Source organism: Triturus cristatus, chromosome 7, assembly GCF_964204655.1.
Source record: "Triturus cristatus chromosome 7, aTriCri1.1, whole genome shotgun sequence".
NCBI lineage: Eukaryota > Metazoa > Chordata > Amphibia > Caudata > Salamandridae > Triturus > Triturus cristatus.
In genome coordinates, this window is record NC_140590.1 from 490,030,047 (window position 1) to 490,044,947 (window position 14,901).

Consider the following 14,901-nt stretch of genomic DNA (forward strand, 5'->3'; position numbering starts at 1 on the left):
GGCTCTACATACACTTGATGTTAAGAGGGCTTTACTGTACTACATACAAAGAACGCAACCTTTCAGTAAGACTAAACAATTGTTTGTCTCCTTCTCTCCACCGCATAAAGGCAACCCCATCTCTAAATCAGGGATAGCTAGGTGGATTGTAAAGTGCATACAAATTTGTTACCAAAAGGCAAAAAGAACATTATCTGTTCCACCTAAAGCCCACTCTACAAGAAAGTTAGGGGCTTCTATGGCTTTTCTAGGGAACATACCCTTAGATGACATCTGCAAAGCAGCCACATGGTCAACACCGCACACCTTCACAAAACATTACTGTGTAGACGTGCACTCCAAGCAACAAGCTAGTGTGGGCCAGGCTGTACTAAAGACATTATTTCAAACCGCTGCAACGGATACCGGTGGTCGCCGCTAAGGTTGGGTACTGCTATATAATCTATGCACAGTGTACAATCTGCAGCTCATATGCCTCGAACGGAATATGCTACTTACCAGTATGCATCTGTTCTTGGCATGTAGAGCTGCAGAGTTGTACACGCCCACCCGCCTCCCCGGCTACCTGTATCCGTTCCAGTCTATCTTATTTAGATACAACACACATGGGTTTCTCACTGTTATTACTACGCTCCATCATTTCCCTGCTGGCGAAAAACAATCTGAGGATGGAGTCGAAGCCCCATGCGCAATACAGACCGAAGGAGGAGTCACCGAACTCGTGACTTCCAAAGACTGTCCAAAGAACAAAAACAAACTGCAAACATCCGGGCCCAACACCAGATGGCGATCTATGCACAGTGTACAACTCTGCAGCTCTACATGCCAAGAACAGATGCATACTGGTAAGTAGCATATTCCTTTCCATAATTTGTTTGGGGGGTTTACTTTCTTCGTTGTAACATTTGAGCAGATATTATTGTTACAACATTTGAATGTATTTGTACTCCCCTTCAAAGTTATCAGGACTGTAATGTGCATTGATTGCTTCTCCAGTTGGTGAGATTGTTTTAGAGGTTGCCGGATGATTTCAAGTAGTGAGTTTCTTGCAGGAGTCTGATCTTGGCTCAATCAGATGCAGTTAGTATTTCATCCTACAGTATTTTTTCTTCTACTCTGTTATGTCCCTGGTACGATGAAAAACCTCTTCCCTTGCAGTTAACCATACTTGTCACTGTTTAAGGATTGGTTTTTGTGTTTGCCACTTTTGGATCCCGAATGTATAAAGTGAGGCTTTAAAGCACCATTTTATGTTTTTATTTGTTTGAAACTAAATGGTTCAAGAGTATTTTTCATCCAGTTAGCTCAAGAGTATTTTTCACCTGTCCCCGTTCTACCATTACACTGAATATTTGGCCACGTGCTCAATTTAAAGGCCTGTCTGTCTTTGTTTGAAGTGTTGTATAAACATATTGCCACATAGACTTGTGTTCTAGGATGTTGTCAAAGTGTTAAAAGTATTATTACCATTGTCATCACCTGAACTAGGCCAGAAATAGGAACTCACATTCCTTGCACCTTACCTCCTGTACCTCCAAAAATTGCTTAAATATCCGGCGGTTTAAGACAGTGGAGCACAAAATTATCAGTAAGATGAAACAAAGTAGGTATATTAGTTTTGAGAAATAACATTTGAATAAATCTTTAGCTTTAAAGTCTCGCTGTTTCTGTCCTTCAACTGCAGCTTGGGCTATGCCAAGGCAGAATGCCTTTAATAACCAGTATAGCTCAAGCCAGAAGGGCTATAAGGCTTTTTGAACATTCCACCCACCAAGGGTAGCATATTTTGATTTAGAAAGGGAGGAAAAGGAAGATGAACATTGGAATGTTTGAGCAGAAGGATTATACCAGCCATTTTTAAGCTAAGATCTATTCCATTGTCTTCAGTGGTGCTCTCAGTTGTTCCAATGTTCTAATTGTGATAATTATGCTGTTAAGTAATTGCTATTACAACTAAATAAAAAATTAGGCGGGAAAATTGTGTGCGATTAGCTTGTTTCAGGAACTCCTAGAAATATATGTGTTAACATTGGATACAAAATGTATTGCCAAACGACCAAAGTCTTTATATCTATTTGACTAAATTAACAAAAACATCCACACATAAGGCGTTCGACTAACGTTTTTCAGTGTGGTACTCCGCATTACCGAAATGCATTGTCACGCCTATGCTGTGTGTGAACTGTCACCGATAGCCCTAACTAAAACTGAGTCTGTGGCAGCACGCCGCCCGTGGTTTGTGCTTGACTAAATTTACAAAAACATCCACACATAAGGCGTTAGACTAACACATTTCAGTGTGGTACTCCGCGTTACCGCACTGAAATGCATTGGCACGCCTATGCTGTGTGTGAACTGTCACCGAAAGCCCTGACTAAAACTGAGTCTGTGGCAGCACGCCGCCTGAGGCTTGTGCGCACTACTCCAGCAGGCTTGGGCCTCGCAGCTGAGCTAAGGCTGCTGGCAGCCCCACTCAACTGCTACAGTGTATGTGATTTGAATCTCCCCGCAACTCTCACTGTCAGCCAGACGTCAAATCCTTCTGCCGGAGCACGAGGAGTTGGTTTCCGAAGCTAGAAGGTGGCGGGCAGCACTGCAAATAATCATGACTGGAGTGCAGCATATAATCATGGTGCCGGCCGTGGCATCCCCGTGCTCCCTGCTGCAGCTTGCTAAACTGTTCTTATTACTCCTCCCGTGGAATTCAATAGATTACCGCAGCCAAGGGAGATGGAGAAGAGTCAGTGACTCCGCGACTGCCAGGACAGTCTCACTGGACGGCCCCGCCCAGGAATCCTAGGAGTCAGAACAGTGACCTGGACGACTATCACTGGAGGTGGGCTGGATGGCAAATTCGAATTGCATCGGCCCTGCAATAGCTCTCAGCCTCGGCCTGCCTACAGCCAGCCTTGCAGAAAAGAGTCGCTGCCTGCAATTATGGAGCTCCAGAACTTGGCATCAGCTGGAGCCCAGAATCGTTCCACAAACCTGCAGATACCTGAACTCACTGTCTCTCGAGTGTAGCTCTCTTTTATTCTCTCTCTTTGATTTACGGGCAGAGCAGACTGCTCTTACTTGTTTATGTGCCACAGTACATATATATATAGCTTTATTTGTGCTTATGACTTTTCTTCAACGTTAAATGGGGAATGTCATTCCGGAATGAGCATTAATCTAGACACTAAATTACTACCATTACTCTTTCTGACTTTAATAGTCGTTCCAGGATTTGTGTTTAGGATTAATGGGACATCAGTCCTCAGCTGGGAAACTGATAAAGAAGTGCTCCTCCTCCCAAAACGTTTGGTGGATTCAGAAATGAATGAAACTGCACACCCCTTTTGTTGCCTGTGTCAAACAGCCGTTTCGCTTTTGGTGTGTCAGCATCTGCCATATGTTTGGATTTGCTTATAAGGGGACATACCGTTTTACAGACAATGGCGCCTTGCTGGCTATAACCTATGTGTGCCTCAGCCTCACTCTCCTGAGGCTTGCCCGATGCCGTGTGTCTATGGCCACTGTCCGATCAGGTTACGAGGGCACTAGATTAGTTTTCTCCCATTTCTGATGCTTTGCAGCTGTTTTAAGATCTTCCTAGAGTTTCTCGTTGCTCAAATGGGTGTCATTTCGGATATTTGTATGTTTCCGTTGTCTCCATTGCTTAATTTTGCTCGGAAGAAAGTGTCACTCATAGTCATTGAAATGTAACTCATAATTACACTGAAATAATCAAAATGTCACACATAGCTATCTGAAACATTGACAGCTATGATGAAACCACACCAGTTAATCTCATGTTTTGCACCTTTCCATTAAGCATGTGTTTTTGTGATCTTTGCCTTTTGGAATATATGTTTAACTGACAAGGGCTACCACATTGCTCAGTATTTGGAATCTGTTTCAACAGCCCAGTGGTAAGTAATTATTACGTTTGGTATGTTTGTATCTCTGTTTACAGTAGACAAACAAGGGTAAATTCACATGCAAATGCAAGGACATTTTATTCACAAGATCCCGTCTTTTTACTGGCAACTGCGTAAATGAATGCTATACTGCCTTTCTTAATCTTGTTCACCAAATTAAAAGGAAGAATGACCGGACAGGCCGTTTGAAATGTACTGATGCTAAGTACGTCATTTCATTATCCTGGCAGGAGGACAGGGACGGCACAAGGGAAAAACAGGTATTCGTAAAGAGTCCAATGGGTACAATGGCAAATAAGGCAGGCAACCAAGAGCAAGATGAACGTATCAGGGAATTTCAAAATGGCTGGGGAAAAGCAAGTGAGTTAAATAGTAGTCAAAACTCATGAAAAGAAAAGTGTTTGCAGACCCTGTGCTTTTTCCATTTAATGTGCTAGGAATCCAGTAAAGCCAAACTATGGGTGCTATGCTTGATTTCTGAAAAGAGCTAATGTTTATTGTTTGTATTTTTATTTTATATATTTTTTTATTTTGAATTCAGCTGATTTGCTACTGGAAGGATTTAACCATTACAAATTTGTGTCAAATGGAAACCTTCCCATTCCCGGACAGCAGGACAAGGATAATTTTCAGGAAACCATGGAAGCAATGCACATTATGGGATTCACTCACGAGGAAATCCTATGTAAGTGGCATGTATCGATAATACCATTGGATCAAAATATGAAATCAGCTATGTATGTCTTTCTCTTTAATTGCTTCAACACCTTATCTCCTGCACATTTTATGAACATATTGCTCAGGGGTTTGTAAGTGTCTTCTGTAGGTGGCTGAGAACATTTAGGCTTATTGCTTGAAGTGACGTACCAAGTACTTGCCAATCTGTGGTTCTGATTTCAGTTTTCCCCTTCATATTTAGAATCTTTTTTACACTTCATAGAAAACGTATTACACATAAGGACCTCTCTGTGGTGTTTCTTTGGGTTCTAGAGTTTTCCATTGCGGTCTGTCTTGGTTGCGTACTAAAAAAGTGTCAAATATGCTTGTACATGCCATAATGCAAATCAGTGCACCACCCAGTCAATTCCAACACACCAACCCCTTCCATGTTTATGGGAACTTAAGTTGACTTCTATTATGCCATGACCTCATTTATTTTTTCTGTGGCTTCTTAGTAAATCATTTTGCTCCAAAACTGGCATCTGTTGTAGAATTCTCACTATCCATAGTTCACAAAATGACCCCTTTTCCATAGTTAAGACTGGAGAAGGGCAGATTTTGATGATCTTTATTGTGTTGCTTTCAATGCCTTGCTCTTAAGGGATTTCGTCTTGGAAGTTCCTTGCTACACTGCTGGTTTATGCATTGTCATTTGTGTTACTGTTCCATATAATTTGATTGATTAATTGTATACTTGCTGGAGAAGATGGATCCCCAAATCCTTACGTAATTGAGATGATTTATTTGAAAATACTTTCCTTCCCTAAAACATACATTTTTCTAGAATTTGTTCTCTGTGAAAGCTACCTCCTATATAGATATGGAGTGTAAACAATACTCCATATAGCACACATGGAGCTAGCACAGCTTCAGGTCCCATAACCACAACTGTTAAAAACCGCTTTCAAATTTTTAGTTGCTTGTTTTCCACTCAGAGCACAGTGTATCCTACAGCCCCTACCTTGACCTAAGATACATTTTCTTAGAAGGCATGCAAACTGGTGCTCGTTTGTTTTTAGGTCTCGCCTACCAGACCGCTTTCATCTGTCTGTCACTGAAAGCCTATTGTGGACCAAAAACCTACAGTGGGCTGAGAGCCCTACCATTGTTTGGCCTAACTGTTACTTTCATTTTCTTGTATCTTATTCGGTGGCTTGCCTGTCTCTTATTGTGTTTGTCCCTGCCTTGGGGCATAACCTCTTAATTATGCTTTTGCTTGGCTGACTTGTATTCTTCCACTGCTCACATTTACGGAACTACTTTTCTCTTAGTCTTTCAGCACCCCATGAAAGTACATATGTTTTATAGCTCTCCCTTGTGTGCTTCCTCTTCCATCCTGCAATACTTGTCCCCCTCACTCTGTTACCATGGCCTGAAACTCGTCAGATGCTCCCCCGTCCACTACCCATTACTTCCCACCTCTGCTTCCCTGCACACTCCTTCTGTACTCCCCTGCCCCTTGTGAGGAGCCCATAGCCGGGCCCAGTAGCTCAGATTTGCTGCCTGGCATCTCTGCTTTAACAAATTTTGTTTTAGGCAAGGGAAAATCTATTTTTTATTTACTGCCTCAAGTGGCCCCAGTCAACTTTGATTGGTAAATAAAAAAAACATAAATAATGTGACCACCACAGCAACCAGTAGGTGTACATGAGTGGTAATACATGCGCACACGTACGTCATCAAACATGTGCGTGCTTACTGAAAGGTGCAGCCGCTTCCCCTGTATTTTCCTTATGCAAGCTTTCTGACTAGGTCATTTAAAGGATGCCCTTGCAGCATTAATAACTTTCTCGTATTTTTCCTCAAAGCGTTTGATTGACCTTCCTCTAGTTTAACCTTAGGTTCTTCCAAAAACATTTTATAAGTATAGATGTTTTCAGCCTAGACTGTAGGTAAGTTCCAGTTCCGGTTGTAGTCAGTCTCTCCACTATCACTAATCCATTTTGAGCTACACTCTAAATTGTTTCAGACTGCAATAACACCAGCCAATTCAGGATATTTCAAATGTCTACAACTGTCTTACAGCAAGTGTGCTGTATTGCAAATTTTCTTAATTTCAGTTTTATTTTTAAACCTGGGTAAATTAAGCTTGGTTTAACAAGGATTCATCAGACTAGTCAAATCTTTAAGGAATAAGAAGCGTTTGAGAGCTCCAGCGAGGAAAATAAGAAACTGAATAGAATGTAGTTGAACGGGTAATAAATAGCTCAAAATTTGGCTTTGCCGTTCTAACTCTCTTAATGGGGGGTCATAGCTTAATATTCTGACTAACAGCTTTAGGTTAGTTAAAAAAAATATTAGGACTGTAAAACAAGAGTTGCTGGATCCAGAAAGAATAGTTTTAGTAATATTTTCAGTAATTTTGTCATTTTCACAGTTACCCTTCACCAAGATAAGATCATATATTTTGGTTTTAAAATAATGCAACATAATAAAGGTTCTCGCCGTGAATGTGGGGATCTCCACATGCATATGCCTATATTTTAGTAGTACAAATAGAAGGGACAGTTGGGAATAGCGGGATAGTCTGTACACAAACACTTGCTCGTGAGTACCTGTAAATGGAGGGATGTCATCTGTACATGGTAGAAAGGGGGTACATGTCAAGGCTTCCATTTGTTCCCCCCATCCCTCCACACTTTTTGCACTTTCACTTTAAGCACCTTGCAAATTGGAATTAGAATGGACAGATTGCTAAAGGACCTTGATTGGGACAATGGACGAGACAGTCAAACCTCTCTATATGCAGATGACCTGTTGCTATACACAAACATCGCCAGGTACCCAGGGTGGACTGACTGGCAACTTAATATGTGGCTAATATGCACATACATACTCAGAGGGTAGACTTCAAATTTCTTGGATTGATATTGTAGTGAAAATTATTGCGCCAATTGTTAACTTTATTTGCTGAGAAAAAGTCAATAAGGGGTGTAAAAAGCTAAATAAAGGAGTGGAGAACATTGGCCTCTTTATTGAGATTATAATCTAATTTTATTAATACATTGTACAAGGTAAACAGTGAGGATTAAGTTGCCTTTCGGCTGTTGACAGAGGACATCTTTTGCTTGAAAAAAACATGTTTGTAATTAACAGCAGCCAAAAGATAGTCCCATCAGATTAGATTGGATTTCTTGTTTTCCCTTCTTCAAGCAAAATTATCAATAATAGTTTTGGGTGAAGTTGTCAACTAATCTTCCAAACTGTCTTCCCCTGTCCATTAATGCACGGAGTAAAGAAACCTAAACATTATTTTAGCTTGGACTTGAACTTTGCTCCTCAAGTCAATACAGTGATCACGGTAACTCTCTCTACTCTAAAAAGAAATCCTACAGGTTTTTTCCAGGTTGGCCACAGGTGCTGGTCAAAACCTTGCTTGACTACTGCATTGTAGTATACACTAGTTTTCTGTCAGAAATGGGGTAAATAACCCCCGGAAGCTATAGCACAAGCAGAAGGCAATCTCCAAAGACGTGTGTGCTACATTTAAACAATTTCGATCAAAATAGGTTAGAGGGAACCAAAGAGATATTTGGTTATTTTAAAGCTTGAAGGTAAAAAGTTGCTGGAAAAAAGTCAAGCACTATGGAAAAGCTACAGTTCACGGTGGACTTTGAGCAATTTCCGACTGATCTCAATTGAGCAGAGGTCAGATAGACCAGGGCCATACTCGGACAGCTCTGAAAGGTGTCCTTTTGTTCTTGTTTGAACTCGGGATCACGTTTAAAACAATGTCCAAAGCAAATAGGTACGAAGGTCCTGGTTACCTGCAAAAAATGGTTGTCTATTACACTCCTGCCATGGGCGTACGATCTTCGATGGCCCATTTAATTCAGCAGTGTTCCTTTTAGAGGCTAAAGTATGGTGAATGATCCTTCGGGTCCAGGGCTTGAAATTGGGATCACCCTCAGCCCCCGATTCTAAACATAATCTTGTTACCGCCAGTTCAGATAACTCTTGAAAACCAAACTGGTCAAATATGCTTTCAGGTAAGATGTAACATCGTCCTGGGAACGTTGGAAAAATATTAGCCATCCGCAGCCTAGATGATGAAATAAATACAAATATCCATGCAAGACTGGAAATCATAAATATTCTTCTATATGTATCCACTGGGCAGACATCTTTGCTTAGCTTGCTGAGTTAATTTAGGGCAGGCAGTTTAAAATGCAGTTTAAAAGGCTTTTTGAATTTAATTTGCTGTCTGTATTAGAAAGTTAATTCGAACAGTATGCTGAGCACATAGCCTAATCCATGTTCGAAAGGCTTTAGGAGCGTTTTACTATAACTCTGTGTTAACTCGACAAAATGAAGACTTTCTGTTATACTTTCAAGTGGTGGAGCCGTGATTTGATTGGAAAACCTAACAGGAAGGTTGCCTTGGCCAGTTGCCTTTCTGATCTTTAAATCATGTAGGACTGCCAACGAAGTTTAAATTTCTCTATTGTTTTGATCAGAAGTCTCTGAGCAGTTTACCTTGGGACGCAATAAGGCACGTGCAAATGAATTCTGGTCTGCCATGCATAAGCAAGAAGCCCCTAGTATGGTTCAGTTAAGAATTCTTGAAAAGCTGAAGCCATAGACAAGTCAGTTTCATAAATTTGCCTTCATAAATTTGCCTCTCTGCATACTTTGTCTAGTATGCTGATGTTTCACAGGTTTGTCTAATAGGACTAAAAACCTCTCCATAAGGAGACTTTGCTTAGATGTTTCCTATCCTGCAAGGTGGCCCTCTTGTATCTTATTTATGAGTAGTCATTCTTTGACATAAGACATATGCTAGTTTTTCCAGCACTGTATTGAGTTCTTATACCACTTGTTTTTTATATCTTCCCAAGCACTACAGATACAGCTCAACCCTAAATTTATAACAAAGTATTCTCCTTTGTTTTCCTTATGTGTAAGGAATGCTGTCCAATGTTCACTGCGTATCGGGTCTGCTCTGTGATTGACCTCTTCTTTTCAGTAACAGTAATGAAAGATAGGATAGATGCCTATCCAGAATATGAAAAGTTTAGTCCAGCAGACTGAAAATTCATTATAAATAAGAAAGTAAAAACTGTGTTAAAACAAGTTTACTAATGTGGGTGAAATGCTTCTAAACTCTGGTTGGTCAGAGACTTTTCAACTCCAGATGTCCCATTGATCTAGAATTTGGGTAAGCTTCTACGTAGTATTCTTCAGCTTTGACCGAGCAATCCGCTTACATTTTGTCTACCTGTTAATGAAGGCTAAGATCGCATTTAAGTCTCCAACAATTATCAGTGGGCCATCCATCTTGGTTAATTTGATTGTTTATTTGCCCCGTAGTCAATTATTGTCTTTTGTCAATAAAATTACATATTGCAGACAGAGAAAGACAAAGGTAACATCCTCTTTGGCGTCAAAAAACACTAGCAAGTAAGAATTTCTCCTTTAGGTAGTTTAAGTGTAGTGACTGCCCTTCTGTCCTGTAAATCCTCTTTTGTAGTGATAATCACGAATTTTGTGACCCTTTGTGGCACTAAATGTCTTTGAGCTCAGTTTAAGAGGATTGCAGTGTATTGAACTAAGTTGGCATTGCAGTATAATTCCGGGTCGGCTTTAGTGCTGGTGGTGCCCGGGGCGACAATCATTTTTGGTACCCCGACCCCATGACTACCTTCTTGGATTACCTCACTACCTGTCAAAAGTGCTCCTCATTTCTCCATAGCCCCTCTCTCATACACAATTTATTTTAAATGGCTGGGTTTACTAATCCACTCAGCTATCCACATAAAATACCGATCCGTTCTTTGCAGCAGGGATATTAACTCTCTGCCGGTGAGCCAAAACTGCCATTAGACAAATCTCTGATCTCTCTTTAGTAGGAACATTAATCACAAGAGTTATCCTTCAATTTTTATTGTTGCCTGAAAGCTGGACGCACAAAGAACTCTGCAGCAGGTGCTTTTAAATCGTAAGTTATTGCTAAACACAGTGGGGTTAGTGCAGAGTCCAGCCGCACCGGTCGCACTGCCCAAAGGCCAGCCCTCATATAATCATCTTGGTTGACCAGAGAAAATGTATGGCTCCCGAAAGAGTTTAATATCAGTTTGTCAGTCGTAGGTCTCCTGATGGCTATGCTTTTTAGGTCTAACCTAGCGTCAGTGTGCTTGCGTGGTCGCTCTGTGAGTCGAGTATGCTGTGGAAGGCACAAGTTCTCTCCGCCCATATTTTTTATTGGCTGGTGTCATTTTGCTTGGTAAATGCTGGCTTCCGATTGATAATGAGGCTTGTTAGTACCTCCTTGTTACCTCCCTGTTGACATTTTTTACCTCCCATGAGGACTGGATCTTTTTTGTCACAATAAAACAAAATGTGGGTTGGTTACAGTACATGCATTAACCCATGAATCATTTTTTTGGGGTCTTTTGGCATGAACATCTTCGGACCAATACCACACAAATTACATACATCCGTAACTATACATCTGCAACCAGCATGCAGGAGAGCACACCTACAAGTCCCATAGTTACATCGCCCCTCTCCACAACTTATGCATTTCCGGTCTGTACCACATCGGTAACTAAGTCCCCGAGCCCATGTCAGGAACGGTTCCCAGATATCGCGGGGTCGAGAAGTGCGGGGGGGGCAAGCTCCCAGAATACAGTTAGTTGTGCATGCCCATATGTGACATCCGCTATCCAACCCTTGTGAGTGGGAACCCTCCTCCTCCCCCAGTGTAGCGCTATTTGGCGTTTAGCATATAATAAAAGCAAAGCGTGCAGTTTACGCAACTTGCGTGGGGTGTCTTTGACATATCCTAATAATCCAAGAGCCGGGGAGGGGACCTCCGATCTTCCAACAATTTGGCTCACCGTAATGAACACCTTGGCCCAATACCCCGCTATCTCCGGGCAGTCCCACGCTACATGCAAGAAAGAAGCAGGGAAAAACCAGCATCTCCAACAGCAGTCATCTTCTCTGAGCCCCATACGATGCAGACTTACAGGTGTTCTGTATACTCTGTGCAAGTATTTAAAATTAATCAGCCTGTTTATTTATTTATTTAATTAATTTGCCGCACCGGCTGAAAGGGAGCATTTCTACTCACTAATCTAAAAAGTATTTGCAATGCAATAGGTCTCACTTTTATGCGAGTTTGAGCTATTGACATTGCAAATAACAATGCCTTTTATTTTTGTTTCCTTTTTAAAACATAAATAAAAGGCATTGTCATTTACAATGCCAATAGCTTAACCTCGCGTAAATGCGAGACCTATTGCATTGCAAATGCTTTTTTTTTTTTTTTTTTAATCAAGCAGACAGGAATTGGTCTTATCGGTGCAGTGAGGAGCTGTCCTGTACACTGTGACAAGACCTGTTCATGCTTCTTCTATTTTCATTATGCCTTTTAGTGGAATTTGTGAGATTTTAGAACCGCAGAACTGTTATTATAATGTCTGACTCCTTTCTAGGCTGAAATTTTGTTTTTGTTATGGACACTGCCATGAAATCGTGGACACTTACTGGATAATGTGGCATTTTTTTGTAATGAGTTTTGGTTATATTAGCATATAACCTACATGTGATTCAAAATTATATATTTACTGCTGTATTTGTTTAGTGTTGTTGGTGCTTTAGTGTCTGCAAGTTCTGTTTTATTTGATAAATATAAAATCGGTGATCAGATACTATAAAATCCAGTTATCTGACCATAAGTTGGAGGAGCTTTGTGCTCGGACGGTCATGCCAGAGCACATGCTAGTTTGCAGTGACAACCAGCCTCGATCAGACATGTCTCCATGAACAGTGCAGAGGTGGCCTACAGCGTTGCACTGCTTATTCCTGGGCAACGGTTGTGATAGAGCATAGCCAAACCGTTATTTCAATACTGAGAGAAGGTGTGGTGTGCAATCCATCTTAAACTCAATTTAATGTATGGGCTTGCTATTTATTTTTTCTGCTAAAATTTAGCATAGCGCTTGGAAGTAGCAGTAGGTTCCTCCTCCCTTACTGGTAAAGCAATCTGGTTGGTGTGGAAAGATTCTCAAGGACTACTGGGACTAGACCGCTACCTTCATAAGGATACGTCACTCTACTTCAATAGGGGCGTTAATAAAGGCCATGCAATGGTTTAGTGGCCGCTGTGGAAGTAGAGGGAGATTTAAACTATTTATGACCACCTCACTGAGGATACCTTCCAGTCTTTTCAGACGCTTCAATAATACTTTGTGTTGCCTCCTTGCATCTGTGGAAGTACTGGCAACTGCAGCACTGCTGCAGGGTAAACTGGGAAGGAATCCTATCTCAGAGTCGCCCCTTCTGGGCTAAGTGAGAAAATATGTAATCTCTAGGGGCACTGTTACCAACCTATTCCAGATCCTTCTTGATAATTTCTACTCCCATACTTCATGACTGGAGATCAAAACCTACAGGCAGGAATTGTTACATGTGGTCTACTCCGTCAAGTGTTGGACCCAGCTCATGTCTTCATGACTGCACCCTGCAGGAAGCCTTAAATACGTCACATTCCTGTACTTTCCCAGTGATGCAGTGCAGCAAGGTGACTTCCTGCGCTGTGCCACTGTTTCATAAATCTGGCCCATGTTAACCTGATAAGGAATTGTCCTATTTTCGCTGTCCATGTCATACATTGCTAAATTTGTTTTTGTATTCTGTGTGGTTACCATTCATAGACTAGGGTTTTAGATTTTAAATTCCTTTCCACTTCCATAATGTTAATTTAGCATTTGTGTATTGGTTCCAACATAAGTATCATTATTTATAATTATTTTTCAAAGAGATTTAAACCCAGGAAATACGCTACCACAAATGCTGGCCTCTTTTGAACAGATCTCCTTTATAAAGTACGCCAACTGCAAAAAACCGAATAATACATCTTCCCAAGCTGGTTGTGTTTTAGGTAAGAAAAAAATAGAAATCTGGCTTGGTGAAGTTCTATTTGTAAAGGTTGTGAATAGTAGTTGACCAACAGTGTGTGACTAGAAACTACTTTCTGGCTGAGGTGTGTCTTATGCTGGCATATTTACTGTGACTCTTATTTGATTAATTTGGACTGAATAGAACAGTAGGGCATTGTTCTGTCTATGTAAGTGAAGTATTGTAGAAACAGTTGCTTTGCCATAATCAATTTATGTTTTCATTATTTCAGCAATGCTGAAAGTTGTTTCTTCAGTGCTGCAGTTTGGTAATGTTATCTTCAAAAAGGAGAGGAATACAGACCAGGCCTCCATGCCAGAGAATACAGGTAAGCGCTGCTGGAATCAATGCTGCATGCCCAAATAGATTGCAGGATGAAGGCCAATAAGTTATAGTGGGGTAGCTCTGTATGAAAGCAAGGTTGCAGTATAGAATGATTTGGCACCTTGCAGATCGAAGTTTAAAATCCTGGTGGAGCTCATATCACCTTTCATCGTCCCAAGGTTGCTAAAATTAGTTTGGTTCTTTCAGGCGATATTAACATCTATTATCAGTTCACTTGATAAGATGGATTAGGATTGTAAATCTCACTAAAGGCATTAACAATAATTAATAAAAATGTTCTACTATGGCATTTGCCTCTTTCTCAAAGGCATTGTGGCATTAAATGCCTATTTAATTATCAGTGTTGACCCATTCTTTTATTCGGCCTTCCTGAAGGCATTTTCTCACAGTCAGTTTTTTTGCACTGACAGCTTGATTCAAGAGAAAAAGCAAAAGGTTATTAATAAAAATGCTTAAATTGATCTTAATCCCTGTATTAGCACTACATGTGAGTTCAGAGCTTTCCTCACTCTCTGACTTGTTTGCTGTCTACTCCCCAACTATTTCTCTTCTTCCCCTTATCTTCCTGCTCCAGCTTGTCTGTTTATTAACATTGGTTTTGGCAGCTGCACGATACTCGCTTCCCCACTCAATCTTTGCTCGGTGCCACTCCTTATCCCTTCCACCACTTTATTTTTTTCCCCAAAGGCACAGTACCTACATGTTTCTAGTGGGCCTTTTGTATTTGCACAACATCCAGGACCATACTTTTTCCTTAATTTACAGTTCCAAACGGCAAGTTAATATCACAAAAAATCTTTACAAGTTGCTGCTGTGCGTAAGAAAACAAGTTTTCCCTGCATTTACTGATTTTAAATGCCGTGTTTTTTACTTTTATGTGTTACAGGGGAATTTTGCTTGCTTATTGAATTTCTTTCTTAACTCATTGCAGTAGTTTTACTGATTGTGCGGTGCGGAAAAGACGTTTAGGAAGGGGCTGTGATTGGCTGCAGGGCCGGACTGGGAACCT

The 14,901-nt window shown here is 40.8% G+C and overlaps 1 protein-coding gene across 4 annotated transcripts in view; it reads left to right on the forward strand.

Annotated features, from left to right (window-relative positions):
* Positions 1 to 14,901, forward strand: part of MYH10 (myosin heavy chain 10) — a 1,171,079-nt gene that overhangs the window by 320,046 nt on the left and 836,132 nt on the right. For all 4 annotated transcript variants that reach the window (XM_085616842.1, XM_085616841.1, XM_085616843.1 and 1 more), the window contains 2 exons: positions 4,465 to 4,608; positions 13,780 to 13,875. In XM_085616842.1, coding sequence (XP_085472968.1) covers positions 4,465 to 4,608; positions 13,780 to 13,875 — 240 coding nt within the window. The remainder of the gene's footprint in view (positions 1 to 4,464; positions 4,609 to 13,779; positions 13,876 to 14,901) is intronic.